Source organism: Mustela nigripes, chromosome 13 (assembly GCF_022355385.1).
Source record: "Mustela nigripes isolate SB6536 chromosome 13, MUSNIG.SB6536, whole genome shotgun sequence".
In the NCBI taxonomy this organism is placed as follows: Eukaryota; Metazoa; Chordata; class Mammalia; order Carnivora; family Mustelidae; genus Mustela; species Mustela nigripes.
Genome location: NC_081569.1, coordinates 131,823,974 through 131,840,399, shown reverse-complemented (window position 1 = coordinate 131,840,399; position 16,426 = coordinate 131,823,974). Strand labels below are relative to the sequence as shown.

General features: G+C 39.7%; 1 protein-coding gene across 3 annotated transcripts in view; it reads left to right on the top strand.

Moving 5' to 3' along the window:
- Nucleotides 1–16,426, top strand: part of PSEN1 (presenilin 1) — a 76,440-nt gene that overhangs the window by 33,758 nt on the left and 26,256 nt on the right. For all 3 annotated transcript variants that reach the window (XM_059373810.1, XM_059373811.1, XM_059373809.1), the window contains 4 exons: nucleotides 1,807–2,060; nucleotides 4,372–4,513; nucleotides 11,408–11,475; nucleotides 12,269–12,489. In XM_059373810.1, coding sequence (XP_059229793.1) covers nucleotides 1,807–2,060; nucleotides 4,372–4,513; nucleotides 11,408–11,475; nucleotides 12,269–12,489 — 685 coding nt within the window. The remainder of the gene's footprint in view (nucleotides 1–1,806; nucleotides 2,061–4,371; nucleotides 4,514–11,407; nucleotides 11,476–12,268; nucleotides 12,490–16,426) is intronic.

The window sequence follows — 16,426 nt, the reverse complement described above, 5'->3', positions numbered from 1 at the left end:
TAAGTTATTATTAAGAGTGTAATGTATTTTTAATGACTAACAGTAATAGTTACACTCTGTAGTCAAAAATGAGGTAAAAGAGTGGCATGTTCTCACAAGATCTTCATAAGAGAACCTGTTCTTATCTTAACTAAGCTGGTTACATTTTACCAGCAACAATGGCTGTCAGTCTGCTTTCCTCTCCTATTCTGTACTTACCTAGGAGGAGTGCTGTTCTTTTCCTCCTTTTATCTGTTATTTTTATTATTCTTATTAATGCTCTTCATATTCACTCTCTCCTTTACAAAAAGTTGAGTTTTAGATATGAACAGTGATACCAGAAAGGAAGTTGAACTTGAAAGATAAGAAAGGGTAAACCCAGCATAAGGATAAAAGTGGTGTTTGGATTAAGAAACCGAGGAAAGTAGAATCTAAGAAAGGTTCTAGTTTCATTCGGTCATTTGTCAAATATTTGTTGCTCCTTCATTCTATACAAGGCAAGGTGAGGACGCCTCTGGCTGGAGGAGCATCAGAATTGTTTAAGGCCTAATTTCTCTCTGTAAAGATTTTTTTAAATCTTTCAAATAAATTTTTGAAATAATTGTAGATTTACATGCAATTTTAAGAAATAATAGATCCCTTGTATATCACTGTAAGGATTTTAAGTCTTATTAATAATGAAGGTTGGGGGGCACCTGGGTGGCTGAGTGGGTTAAAGCCTCTCTCTGCCTTTGGCTCAGGTCATGATCCCAGGGTCCTGGGATCGAGCCCCGTAGGGAGCCCGCTTCCTCCTCTCTCTCTCTGCCTACTTGTGATCTCTGTCTGTCAAATAAATAAAATTAAAAAAAATAATAATAATAATAATGAAGGTTGTGGCGCCTGGCTGACTCATTTGGTGGAGCAGGCAACTCTTAATCTCAGGGTCATGAGTTCAAGCCCCACACTGGTTGTAGAGCCTAGTTAAAAAAAATTATGAAAGGGAGATAGTTCCTTGTATAACTGGTATGAAACTGCAGGTGGAAAGCAGTTCTTAATTTTGAAAAAGGTGAGATTACTACACTTGCAGCTGTAATAAATAAGGTTTCATGCAGGTATCAGTTTTTAAGCCAAACCTCAGAGGATTACAGTTGTATTAGGTTGAGAATGGAAGAGGAGAAAGAGGTAAAACCCAGAAAGAGCCGGATGAGAGGGAGGACCGGGTTCCTGCACCAAAGAGCGGCAAATCATCTAGACAGACAGACATACCTACATACAAACATTTATTTATTTGTCAGAGAGCGCACAAGAAGGGGAGCTGCAGGCAGAGGGAGAAGCAGACTTCCTGCTGAACAGGGAGCCCCATGTGGGACTCAACTGAGGATCCTGGGATCATGACCTGAGCTGAAGGCAGACGCTTAACCTACTGAACCACCCAGAGGCGCCTCATCTAGACTTTTATTTTATTTTATTTTTTTTTAAGATTTTATTTATTTATCTGACAGAGAGAAACCACAAGTACACTGAGAGGCAGGCAGAGAGAGAGAGAGGAAGCAGGCTCCCTGCTGAGCAGGCAGCCCGATGCGGGACTCGATCCCAGGACCCTGAGATCATGACCTGAGCCGAAGGCAGCGGCTTAACCCACTGAGCCACCCAGGCGCCCCTCATCTAGACTTTTAAATTGCACGCCTTTTGTGAATTGATTCTTTCTTGCTTTGAGTTTTTAGAACTCAAGTAATGATGGGCCTCTCCTTAATCTCAGGTCTAATTACTCCGTTTTCCGTTTTTATAAAATACCTTGATTCTACTGAGAGTCTGACTTCTTGAAAAAAGTTTCTCTTGTGCTTTTAGAATGACAGCAGAGAACGGCACGAGCACAGCAGTGAAAGGCGGAGACGTGGCAACCCTGGGCCGTTATCTAATGGACGACCCCAGGGTAACTCACGGCAGGTGGTGGAACAAGAAGAAGAGGAAGATGAAGAGCTGACGTTGAAATACGGCGCCAAACATGTGATCATGCTTTTTGTCCCCGTGACTCTCTGTATGGTGGTGGTCGTGGCTACCATCAAATCAGTCAGCTTCTATACCCGGAAGGATGGACAGCTGTATGTATGAGTGTTTAATTATTCCCAAGACTGGTCTGGCTTTCCTTTTTTTTTTTTTTTTAAAGATTTTATTTATTTATTTGATAGAGAGAAATCACAAGTAGTCAGAGAGGCAGGCAGAGAGAGAGGGAAGCAGGCTCCCCGCTGAGCAGAGAGCCCGATGTGGGACTCGATCCCAGGACCCCGAGATCATGACCCGAGCCGAAGGCAGTGGCTTAACCCACTGAGCCACCCAGGCGCCCCTGGCTTTCCTTTTTAGTGCGTCGTCATCACCTTGGAGGCTCTGCTCTGAGGGAGCACGAAGTCCTCTCTGACTGCTCTGGCTGTCAGGGGTTATTATTTGTTGCTTTAAGCAGAGAAAATGAGAGCTACAGAGTTCTGTTTCATGTGTGGTGTCACTGGGCGATGCTGAATTTATTTGAAACTGAACAGGTAAAGAGTTGAATATTAAATCTTTTCCACCTCAGGGCCAGTGGTCCCATTGTTCTTCTGCTAGAACATTCTTCCCTTTTCTAGATTTGATGGATGAATTCTTATCATCGTTTTCATCTTTGCTTAAGTGTTATGTCCTCAAAGGTGATTTCCCTGATCCTTGTAACAGAATTAGGTCCTTTTGGATACTCTTTCTTATAGCAGCCTGTTCTTTTTCACTTGTCACAATATGCAAATATTTATTTACATTATTTAAGCCTGGTTTCTTTCTGTAAGGTAAGGCCTATGAGGGCAAATTGTTTCTACAACTAGTTATGTAACAAGTGCTCAACAACAAAAAAAAAGTTGCTAAATGAAAGGATGAAGAGTTAGTGCATGCTCCTGTTCTCTAGACTCCTGGGGGGGGGGGGGTTGTTGTATAGGTTCTGTCCTGCTGTTGGTAGGAGCCCTTTGCCTTCAAGGAAAATACTTTGATTCAGATTCACCTAATTTTGTCTCTAGAACTCTGTAGGGCCCCTAAGGGCTCAAACAAAGCTTTAAATGAATTTTGAAATTTGAATTAGCAAACTGTGGCGTTCTAAAAGCCAAGGTATTAGCCCTTTGGGAGAAAGGCTAAGACAGGAGTAAAGGGCAGGAATTAGAGACCACGGTCAAAAGAGACTGGGAAGTACTATCTGTATAGCTTAGAGTTAGTTTTGGCTGTATATTATAGAACAGGGTTAGTAAGCCATAGTGCCCACAGGACAGATCTGCCTGCCACCACCTATTTTTGTAAATAAAGTTTTACTGGATCATAATCATGTTCATTCATATATATTGTTCATTTATATATTGTCTATAGCCGCCTTCATACTACAGTGGCAAGGGTTCAGTGGTTGCAACAGAGGCCATATAGACCACAAAATTTAAAATATGTCCTCTTTAGTCCTTAACAGAAAGTTTCCTGACTCTGTTATGGGAAATCAAAACAACTGGTTTAAATGGTATACGTATCTTATCTTTCTCCCCGAGAGTGGTACAGGGTGGTCAGTCCAGATTAATAGTATGTCTTCACATTCCTCAAGGACTCGGGCTTCTTCTTTCCTTTTCCTTTGGCTTCTATCCTTTAGGCTATTCAAGGTTCCTTATTGGTACTGGAGCCCCAGTTCCTTATTGGTGCTGAACTTCCTGTTCAATTCAGACAACAGGAAGCAGGAAGTGGTGAGGGAGAAAAGGACCTAAGACATATCTCCCAGCAGAATTAATGCCTTTCTTAGAAGTTCTACACAACACATCCGCTTTTAACTCATAGGCCATACTTTGTGTCATGGTCACACCTAACTGTAAGGGAGTCAGAAATAAAGTCTCTTAGCTGGGAACGCTGGAACCTGAAATAAAAGTGTGTTTATGTGAATGAGAAACCAAGGGGAAGATGGGTATGTGACATTATGTTAAAACAACTCCAATTGTAGTTACCCTGTGAGTGAAAAAAATAATTGTAAGCCATTATTATATAAGCCACCTTCCTTTGACAAGTACTTATAGCTTAGGTAGTTCCTGTGGTAGAATCCAGTTCTCTAAACAAATCACTAATAAGCTGTGGAGAGAGAACATTTGGTAAGTAATGATTTCAGTGTAAAGCATCCACTAGATGGAGCCAGTGTCTGGCTCACAAAAGTCCACCTCTCCACATTTGAGATCTCTCCTTTTGTTTTGAACAACTTGTATATAAGAACTTGAGTATAGCTACCTTTCTTAGCTGAAATTCTTGGCGAGATTGCTGAGATGGAGAAAAGTCACAAGATATCAGTTGAATCAAGGAACTAAAACTGGTGTTGGAGAGGGTTGTGGTTTGAGATACCCATTAACACTTACTTCGCACTTTTGTATTTTATTACAGAATCTATACCCCATTCACGGAAGATACAGAAACCGTGGGGCAGAGAGCCCTGCACTCAATTCTGAATGCTGCTATCATGATCAGCGTCATTGTTGTCATGACTATTCTCCTGGTGGTTCTCTATAAATACAGGTGCTATAAGGTGAGCATGAGACATGGAACTTTGCTTTCCAGCATGTTCTTTTTGTGACTGGGTTTTCCCGTCACCGTACTTGGTCCAGTAGAGAAAAGAATTTTATATTCTAGAACTGATTTTTACTTTTCCCCCTTATTGTAGAACATTTAAAAACACAAAAAGACATTATGGGGGAAAATTTTTTTTCTTATCATATTCTAAATGTTTTTAACATTTTGATTTGCAGTACGCTTAGGACATTCCAGATTAAGTCCTAAGACCTTTGTGAATTCCCTCATTCGCAAATAGTACTGTAGGATATAATTGTCCCCATAAAGTAATATAACTTAAAAATTTCAGATTTTCCTGAGTGCAGACCACTAGAGCTTCCTTCAGACACTGATGTTAAACTCATTGGTGACTGGTTATATTCCCATTTCTACACTGGGAGCCATGCATTCCCTCACTGTCTCTCCTTCAGTAGCACTAGCTCTTTCCTTGGGAAATGAGGGCGGGGGAGATTGTATAGCAAAGACACAGGGCCAACCCTCCCGGCCTCTGCTCCCTTAGCTCACCCTCTCACTAAGGGATTCACTCTTAAATTTTAGCCACCTGCCATATTTCAGGTGCATGCCTCAGAAATCACAAATTATTACAAGTCTTTCTCAAATAAAAGAAATAAATGATAACTTTCTAGATATTGAAGTCTACTCTTTTCCCCTCTAGTACTTATGTCTGTATATGTTTAACATAGTTAAAATAAAATGTTTAATAAATATGTGTCCTTTCTTAACTTTTACTTTGGCATAAGCATTTTTCCATATTTAAATCCTCAGAAAATGTGTCTAAAGGCTATGTAACATTTGACTCAATGAGTGTATTTTAATTTACTTACCCTATTTTCCCTGATGTTGGACATTTAAGTCATATCCATTTTTTTACTACTCTAAAAAACAATGAATGCCTTTATGGAGCCTTTTTAATTTTTCACATTATTTCCTTAGGGTAAAATCCTCAACACAGAATTTATGGAGCAAATTATCTACATTTTTAAATTTTTATTTTATTTATTTGAGAGAGAATGCAAGAAAACAAGAGAGATCAGCCATGGTGGGGAGGGGCAGAGGGAGAGGGAAAAGCAGACTCCCTGCTAAGCAGGGAGCCCGCCATGGGACTTGATCCCAGGACCCTGGGATCAAGCCCCAAACCAAAGATGCTTAACTGACTGAGCCACCCAAGTGCCCCATCTATATTTTTTTTAATTATCATGGTGTGCAAAATTCCTTTTTTCAAAATGATAGGATCAATTTGTACTTAACATTAGTAGTGAATGAGACTGTCTTACCTTAACCTTTCACAGCACTGAATTTTTTAAGTTCTGTGCTAATTTTTATAAGCTAAACAAAATGCCTTCATTTGCATTTGGTTAATTACCAGTAAGATCAAATACCGTTCCAGTGTGGACAAACTTTAAAATTACACACAATTTAACCGCTTGTTGAACGTTTGAGTGGGTGGAAGTGTTAACCCAAGTGATGACCATCTGCAGTCTGACATTAGCAAGTGGAAAAGATTGAAGACAAAGGTGTCTATGATCATGGGAGGTAGTCATCAATACTTAGAAAACCGAAGAGCAGATGCTGTAAACCCTGCTGCAGAGCATCCTCCTACCTCTGTTGAAATATCCTCATGGCAGTTACTTTTTCTGCATATATGTGTTTACCTGCTAGTTCTGCTTCTCTGCTTTATTAGACTCATTTTGTAACTTTTCTTTTTAATATTTTATTTGTTTATTAGAGAGTACAAGTGGGGAGAGGGTTAGAGAAGCAGACTTCCCACTGGGGAGGGAGCTCAATGTGGGGCTCGATTCCAGGACCCTGGGATCATGACCTAAGCTCAAGGCAGACACTTAACCGACTGAGCCACCTGGGTGCCCTTCACTTTGTGACTCTTATCTGGATTATATGCTACTTTCGTTCTTCGCATTTTATGGGGAGTCTGTATTCTGTTTAGAGTCATACCCACACCTGCACCCCTTAAGGATGAGCCCATAAATTCATACCAGTTATAAGTTTGCTTTCTTGAGCCTTCCTTTCTGTGATTTCCCTGGTACTTTTTGGTTCTTTTGGATGTCCCTGTTCCGTTCCTCCAGCCAGAGAGCTGGTTTTATTTTACCAACGACAGTGCCAAGAAGTGGTAGGGCAGAGAGAAAAATAAAGCAAGTGCCATCTGCCCCACTTTGGGGGAACTACCGTTCCTCCAGTTAGAGAGAAAGCTTCCCCTCCCTCAGAATTTTAGGCTCCTGCAACCCTCAGTACCACCCCCGCAGGACTGTTTGATGGCTGGATGTGAGAAGATGGTGAAGTGAGGTTTTTGCATTCTTTTTTGGTGTTAGGAGACCTCTTTCCTGTTGCTTATCCAGAAGTAGACTTCTCCTAGAGCTCCCACCATCTTGCCAATGCCCATTTGGGGTTGCAGTGAGTTTGATGGAGGAGGCTAGAACTGGAGGAAAAACGTGCTAAACTCACTTCCAGTTCCCCAGCCCAGCTGACTCTTCACTTGTCAGAGTCCTCACCTAGCGGCTGCACGAATTCTGGCCAGCTCTCATGGTTGCATTCGGCAAGAGAGAGGGGAGATGTGTACTCGCTCCACGGCGCCTCAAACCTGTCTTGATATATTTTGGTCAGTTTTATGCATCTTTTAGTTACGTCTCATTTTAGATCGTCTAAAAAGGGTTTATTTTCAGCCACATTTCCACATTTGTTTGTTCATATTGTTTTGTTAACATTAAGTTCAAGTCTTAGCAGGCACAGCCAATTCTATAGGAACAAGTTGTTTACTTTGATTTCTACTCCAAAATAAAAGGAGCTTTTGAGTCAGAAATTCAGAAACTTGCCAGGACCTGTTTGGAAATAAACCTGAAGGATTTATTGTCAGTGGTTGGTTGTGCAATGTCTGTGAGAAGCACAAGAAGTTGAAAGACCGAACAAACTTGAAAAAGGTAGAACTGAAAAGGCTTATTTACATATCACGGTTAGAGACAGAACTATGTAACTTATTAAAGCCATGCGATTTCTGGCCTTGACAGTTCAGGGTTTAGAGGAGATGCTTGCTGTTCTGTACTGAAGCAGGGCTCTTTGCTTTCAGAGCTTTTAGCACAAGAAAGCTGAACTAGGGATTTTTGCAAGATGAGGGAAAAGTCTGTTTTACCACCTGATGTTCTAGAAAAAGGGGAAGTGCTATTTAGTCATCATCAGAAGAGGCTTTGAATTCAGGTAATAATTCAGAAAATCACAACATCGGTGACCAAAAGCCATTATTACAGACAGAGGGCATTTAATATCTTTGTAATATGAAGAGCATTTATAAATCATTCAGAAAATTATGAACACGGACATTATAGGACATTAGAGCATGTAGCTCTTGATCTCGGGGTTGTAAGTTTGAGCCCCACCTTAGGTGTAGAGATTACTTTAAAACATCATAAAAAATATTATGAACATTCTAAGAAATTTTTTAAAACCCAAGCCAGAAGAATTACAAAGGAAATATAGATGGCCAGGTGGCACCTGGGTGGCTCAGTGGGTTAAGGACTCTGCCTTCAGCTCAGGTCATGATCTCAGGGTCCTGGGATCGAGCCCCGCGTCGGGCTCTCTGCTCAGCAGGGAGCCTTCTTCCTCCTCTCTCTCTCTGCCTGCCTCTCTGCCTACTTGTGATCTCTGTCTGTCAAATAAATAAATAAATAAATAAATCTTTAAAAAAAAAAAAAAAAGAAGAAATATAGATGGCCAGGAGAGAGAGATAGATGTGTGTATATATGTTTCCTCAATGGTAAAAACAGAAACATATTAAAATAATAAATTAAGATATTTCATCTATTGACTTGGTGAAGATTAATATAGGGTTTTTTTTGTGAAGTCACTAAGCCAATATGTATCAATAGTAATTAGAAAAAATGTACACTTTTTGATTCCATAATTTTGCTTTCATGATGTATCTGAGAGAAAGAATCTGAAATGCAGAAAAATATTTGTATGCTAGGATAAAAATCCTAGCATAAATTATAATTAGAATAAAGTAGAAAACCATAAGTTCCATAAGAAATACGGAATAAGAAAAGGTTAAATAAATAAGAAAAAAGCTAAATAAATAAGAAAAGGTAAAATTGTGGGTTCATCCATATACGTAGAATATTATAATTTAGTCATTTAGAAATTGTATTTTCACCCATCAATAGCATTAGACAGCTGGGAGGCCCCACACAAAAGACTAAGGACTCTCATTTTATAAAAATCAGTATTTTCAAAAAGTATTTGGTGGCATGAGAATGTGTCTGTAATAAAAGAATGCCTGAAAAAATACGTTAATTGGTTGTCACTGGTCAGTGGGAATGGTTTTCTTCCTTTAGTGTTTCTTTAGCTTCTCAGTGTTATACATGTATGTTACTTTTGTATTCAGAAAAGTGCTTTCTTAAAATAAACACAATCCCCATGCTCTCTTGCTGAAAAAAATAAGGTAACAAGCATTTCTCAAGAAAAATGAGAATTTCTAGGGCACCTGTGTGGCTCAGTGGGTTAAGCCTCTGCCTTCAGCCCAGGTCATGATCTCAGGGTCCTGGGATCGAGTCCCGAATCCAGCTCTCTGCTCAGCGGAGAGCCTGCTTCCCCGTCTCTCTCTGCCTGCTTCTCTGCCTACTTGCGATTTCTCTCTGTGTGTGTCAAATAAATAAATAAAATCTTTAAAAAAAAAATTTTTTAAATTTTAAAAATTAAAAAGAAAAATGAGAATTTCTAATACTCAGTATTTACTCTGACCTTTAAGTCGAGCTTAATACGGAGTACCAATGTACATCTTCCACTTTGTAAAGCTTTTCTGTTTTGTAATATTTCATCTACTTTTGAGTTTTATAACCTGGATTATCTCTGAAGCTGAGTCTTGTAAGCACAGCGGGGTGGGGAGCATGCAGGGAGATTCCTTTCTGCTTAAGCTTTATTGGGTTTTCTGCTGATAAAATAAAGTAAGGGCTCCCTATAGAATATTTTGCTAAAGTTGAATATTTTGAGAGGGAAATGTGCAGGTGTCTTCAGTTTACTTTGATATGTATTAAAAATAAAAAGGAGAAATGGATAGAAATGCTACAAAGTGAGTATATCAAAATGTGAATGGTGGCTGTAAAATTCTTTAAACTTTGATGTGTGTTTGAAAAAATTTTTTTGTTTGAAGATTTTCATTTATTTGAGAAAGAGAAAGAGAGAGCGCGCACGCGCGCACAAGTGGGGAGTTGGGGCAGGGGGAGGGGCAGAGGGAAAAGGAGATGCGGACCTTGATCCCAGGACCCTGAGATCATGACCTTAGCTGAAGGCAGACACTTAACTGACTGAGGCACCACTTGAAATTTTTTATAATAAATTAGGGGAGATTTTTGTGAAAGAACACCAGAAATTAACTTTGTTCATTCAGATAGTCAGTTTAGAATATTCATATGTCCAAAGAATACCAACTTCTGTGTAAAGGCATTCTTTTAACTTTTTCCCTAATTGTACCACTTAAGAAGTTGTCTTTCTTTCTGTCTGTCTTTCTTTCTCTCCCTTTCTTTCTTTCTTAAGTTTTTGCTTTGTTTTTGTTTTGTTTTGTTTTGTTTTGGCAGAGATACAGCTAGAGAACACAAGCAGGGGGAGTGGGAGAGGGAGAAGCAGGCTTCCTATGGAGCAGGGAGCCAGATACAGGAGTCAGTCCAGGACCCTGGGATCATGACCTGAGCTGAAGGCAGACGCTTAATGACTGGGCTACCCAGGTGCCCCTGAAATTGTTTTAAAGAAAAAGAGACAGCAAGAATTTTTAAGAAATCTTTTCTTTTAAAGGAATTAATAATTACAGATCACCTTGGGTGACCAGAAGAAAACCAAAGAGAAAATTAACATGTATTTTGATCATAACTAGATTTTGATAGGTTAGAGCCTGATTATTGGAACAACTGGATCTGGGAGATGGGTGTGGATGATTTTTTTTTTTTTTAATGACAAAATAATATTCCAGTTTAGAGATGATTTTTGGGGGGTGCCTGGGTGGCTCAGTCAGTTAAGCATCTGCCTTGGGCTCAGGACCCTGGGATTGAGTCCCACATCAGGCTCCTTGCTCAGCTGAGAGCTTACTTATTCCTCTGCTTGTCACGCCCCCTGCTTTGTACACTTCACAAATACATAAATAAAATCTTAAAAAAAAAAAAATTAAAAAAAAATTAAAATGGCTATATAACCTAAAAGGCCTACTTTTTAAAATACATTTAATGTATATATATGTAAGTCATTTAATGGACTGTGATTTTCAGTTTCATTGAATTTTATTTTATTCAATTTATTTCTGTTTATTTCCAAAATACAACAGAATTTTTCCATTGAAACTATTGCTGCTTTAAGCTTTAAATGTTGACTATTGGCTCTGTTGATACTTTATTTTAGAATGCATTATTTAAAAACTTTCACGTTTCTAGGGCGCCTGGGTGGCTCAGTGGGTTAAGCCGCTGCCTTTGGCTCGGGTCATGATCTCAGGGTCCTGGGATCGAGTCTCGCGTCGGGCTCTCTGCTCAGCGGGGAGCCTGCTTCCCTCTCTCTCTCTCTGACTACTTTTGATTTCTCTCTGTCAAATAAATAAATAGAATCTTAAAAAAAAATTCTTAAAAACTTTCACGTTTCTAAAGGAATATGTGTGTATATGTCTTGCTGAATTTTCTATTTTCTATTCTGAGTAGTTCGGTAGCAAAGAGTTTCAGTATAAGTATGCACTGATCCCAAAGTCAGTTTGAGTTCTGCCATTTGAAAAGAGTAACATTCACAGAAATAATATATTATTTTTGAAGTAAGAAACTTGCCTTCCTTTAGGATATGGGATCTGTTAGTTATATTGAAATGCTTTCTTTTCTAGGTCATTCATGCCTGGCTTATTATTTCATCTCTGTTGTTGCTGTTCTTTTTCTCATTCATTTACTTGGGGTAAGTGGTGAAATACTTAATCTGGTTTTCAGGAATTAACTCTGAGCTATATAACTGTCACTTAAACCCATGGACTTTGTTGATGAAATACTCTTAAATTATGATCATTTCCATACATAGTTTGTACTTGGTATGCTTAAGACTGGTTAGTATTATAAAATATATATATTTTTTTTCATGGCTGCACTAAATTTCATTTTACAAAAATAACATCCTGTGTCCTAGCCATATGAAATGTATTGTGGATGTTTAATTTTTCTAATTTCAGGTATTTTAAAACTAGGGTTTCTTTCTGTTGTGGCATTTTATTTTTAAAGGTTTTATTCATCTGAGAGAGACAGTGTGAACGCAATAGGTGGGGAGAGACAGAGGGAGAAGCAGACTTCCTGCTGAGCAGGGAGCTGGACATGGGGCTTGATCCTGGGACTGGAATCAGGACCCAAGGCTAAGGCAGAGGGCTTAACCAACTGAGCCACCCAGGCACCCCACCCATTATGGCATTTTAAGTGACATGTGGCCTTTTTTTTAGTTTTTGTACTTTTACAGCTATGACCTGTGATACTGGTTTCCTATTTATATGAATGATACAGAGTTTTCTGCTAAAGAAAGCTCAACTTGAGAGAAAAAGTGAATTTAAAGAAAACTGTTAAATAGCACAGGTTGATAAAAGATATGGTAAAAATATGAAGATAGGCTATGAATATCTAATCTGAGGGAATCATAATTCTGAATAATGTTTTGATGAAAATTAGTGTACATAAATATTTTTAGATTTCTGTTTAATTTTTTTCAGGGAAGTGTTTAAAACCTACAATGTTGCCATGGACTACGTTACTGTTGCACTCCTGATCTGGAATTTTGGTGTGGTGGGAATGATTGCCATTCACTGGAAAGGGCCTCTGCGACTCCAGCAGGCATATCTTATCATGATCAGTGCCCTCATGGCCCTGGTATTTATCAAGTACCTTCCAGAATGGACAGCGTGGCTCATCTTGGCTGTGATTTCAGTATATGGTAAAACTCAAGACTGACATTTTGTTCATCACAGAAGTACCTCACTGGTGTGTTTCCCTTCCTTTTCCAGTTATCTTGACTTAGGAAAGTGGTAACAGTTAACATCCCATAGCTTTTCAGAAAATAATTAATTAGCTAGAGTATCTTTTTCTTATAAAGATTTCCTTTCTTTTTGAGGTTGAGTTCTTTAAGAATGTTTTCTTACTGCCCACATTTTAAGCCAGTGAGGGATTAGTGGAAGGATCCAGACTTCTTAGAAGACTGAGGTTTAAATCCTGTCTCCACCACCAGCAGTCTTTGTGATGCTAAGAAAGAGTGTCAGACTCCTTGAGCTTCAGTTTCCTCATGTAGAAAATGGGCACAGTGCTTCCCAGAGGTGTTAGAACCTATGTTGAAAGCACTAGCAGAGTACTTCACACACTTAAAATGCTCAGTTAGTTTTTAAATCAAAATTAGGACTTCCACTTTTTATAAGGCAACTTGGGTAGAATTATCTTTGAAAAATAAAACTTATTTGGGCCGTGTGAGATTTAAATTCATTAACAACCAGTGTCACATGGGTTCCAAACAGTCCCAGAATATCCTTGACATGAAGGACAAAAGCCAGGTGTGAGCTCTGTGGCTGTCACCCAGCATGAAAGCCAGAAAGGGATCCACTTTCAGTGGTCAGAGGTCAGTATGTGTTCTCCAGATACAATTTTATCCCTATTCAAATGCTTACTAAAATGTCAGATGCCCTGGAGTAGAATCCTCACCATGCCCATTTATTTGATGAAGAAAAAGTCCATGGAAATAGAATTAAATTGGTTCTGTTCTTGTATTTGAGCAGTCAGTCCTAGAACTATAGCCATGTACTCTGTTCCTAGAGACCTTAGGTGATTGGGCATTTGATGGTTTTCAGAGCCCTCGTCTGTCACTGCGCTGCTTTGCTTGGCCAACTCTGGCGCCCAGCCGGTCAGCAACTGATAAATACTTTGCAGTCAGAACATTACTAATAGGTTCTTCCGTTCAGTGCCTTTTTCAACAGCTACAGTTCGCCTTCCCCTTCAGAGGGACGCGCTGTCTCTCTACCTGGGACGCGCTGTCTCTCTACCTGGGACGCGCTGTCTCTCTACCTGTGGCTGCTGGTGGAATTCTTCCGCAGCCCTACCACTGCATACAGTTTTTGTTGGCTATATCTTAACCACATCCAACTTTTTCCAGGAGCACAGTTGGAACATCACATCGATGATATTTACCTCTGAAGAGATTCATTTCACATATTCATTGAAGACATACAAATATTCACACAGGAGCTCAAAAAAAAGGGGGTGGGCATATACCTGTACATTGTTCAAGGCTTTGCCACCCCAGTTGAATTCCTGAGAATTACTTGGTAAGCTGAGGGCTTCTGTATCTCTGACGCTGTGAGGAAATAGCAACAGAGCCTCCCTATACCCACAATGTTAAAACAAGCCCAGTATCTTTTAGGCCTTTTTGGGATCTGGAGGCAGCATATTCCTCATTTACAAATTTCACTTAAGCCTATGTATACTGTTACAAATTGGCCCGTCTTGAATTGGGGCCCCCTTCAATAAATGGCTCTAGAATCTGTCCAGATGTAAGCGAACAGTCACTTCTGTCAGTGTCCCCTCCAGAGAATCACTCACTGTAGAAGCTTTAGCAGCCTCCTCTCACACCTTCAATCCCTAGACCGCTTGTGATGGTCAGAAGTTGCCCGTGGATTCTGGTGGGAGAAACTGCCCTCCTCAGTCCCATGCTGTACACAGTTAGAGAAGCGGTTGCAGAGTGCATACTGAGCTCTCCTAGAAATAGGTTCTCACAGGTCCTGAACCTGTGAAGTTCCACGTCGTTCTTTGGGTCATGGAGGCAGCATTCTATAAGCCCAGGCCAGCTACCAGGGCCTCCCTGCTACAAGATAGAGCTAAGTCTGGCCCTTCTGGAGTATCACACCTAAAAGAAAGGTGGCCTCTTCTGTCCTCAGTCCCTTACTAGTTGACAAAGTGCTAGAGGAGCTCACCGCTTTCTTGGACCTGTGGCTACTTGGGGAGCCCTTCAGGATCAAGTGAACAGCAGTGGGAGTTTGTACCCCTCATGCACAACATCAGAATTACATGTGATGAAGCTTACTTCCTGAAGGGCTCCTCCTTTTCATTGCCTAATCCAGACATCCTTGATCAGAGAGTGGGGTCCAGGGCTCAGCAAAATTAGATGAACTTCAGCGGGTCATCTTATCCTAGCCTACAGTTGGCTCCATCTGTGCATTTTTATAGACTCTGGAGCCATTGCCATGGTTTAGTCATCTGGTTCCACCAATGACAGCAACAGCAATTATTTACCCAAGGTTTTCCTCTTTGAGGAAAATGGCTATGAGAACCTCTGGCTTCACAGATGCTCAAAATATATATCAAGGTTACAAATGTCTCTGTGTATATTAAAGCCACAGTACAAGCCTCACTTTCTCCATTGTGGACTTCCAGACATTGTTAATAGTGCCCATCTCACCTGTAGAAGTATACAATGCTGGGCTCCTGACCAAGAATTTCAGTGGGACTTTCACCGTTCCCACCAGCCTTGGGCTACAGACCTCACAGAGCACCATTGTGACATACTCAAGCAAGTTAAAATTTAATTAAATGAAACATGACATCTATCTATCATCAGTCAGACATCAGACATAAAGAGTCTGGTTCTATTTTTGTATGTTCAAAAACAAAAACAGTGCCTGTTCTGGAGGCAGCCATGTCTGGCTCAATCCAGGCTCCTCTCCTTTCATGTTTTGGCTGTGTGACTAGCACAGTGATCAACATTTAAGTGAAGATTAAATGAGAAAAAATACCTATAATACACTTAGAACAGTATCAGTAAATGTTAGCTGTTATTTTTAAAAATAACATATATAATCCTGTAAAGTAGTCAAGGCAGTACTTCCTGTGTTACTGCTAACAGACTTGAGATTTAGAGAGATCAGGTGTTTGCCCAAGCTTACAGCATTGGATCTAGAATCTGAATCCCAGGTCCAGCATTCTTTGTACTGCATTACAGTATTTCTCCCATCAGCACTTCTTCCATACGTGATACAAATGATCATTTCTCCAGACCTTTGAGTTCCTTTAAAGTAAGAGACTTTTGTGTCCATGATTTAGAGGAGTGATTCTCAAGTCCCTTTTTACAACATCTGAAGATTTTTAAATTTGTCCCACAGGTTCTAAAATTTTTGAAACAAAATTCACTTTAATTGCTCTAAAAATAAGGTCATTTATCATTTAGCACTTCTGTTAGGGGCAGCATGTCATAAAGCCAAGATAGTTACAGGACATGCAGCTTCAAACAGGTTGAAAAGCTCCTTATTTCAGAGCATGGCAAATCTCTCCTTTCTCATCCCAAACAAATCAAAGTGGAAGCAGTGAGATCAGAGATTTCTCTGTGTGTGTGTGTGTGTGTTTTATTATATTAGAGGTAGTCGATGTAATATTCAAGGAGACGTGACCACTTGCAGTTATGAGGGGTTTTTTTTAACTTAAATGCATCTGAATGATGGGGATGGCAGCGTTAGCTGTGAAGTCTTCCTTCACAAATTTATCTACACCTGTTTTAATATTTTTAAATGTTTGAGATTTTCTGTACTTCTATATTGTGAATTTTTATGGCACAGAAAATGTAAGAAAAATCACCGTTGGTGGAAAGAGAATGTGGTAGAATCAAGAATAGTTTAGGCAGATTGCTCCTATTCTGAGTTGCTGTGTTTGTAAAATAAGCCACTTTCCAGTACCACATGCATTTAGGATCTGATACTGTGAAGTGCTTTTGACAGAGGTACAAAGAAATACTAAAAGGATTTCATGCAAAGATTTATTTTGTTTTATTTAAACTTACTGCCCTTTAATTCAGGTTTCCCTAAGTAGTACATACACTATTTTTAAAAAGGAGAGGGAAT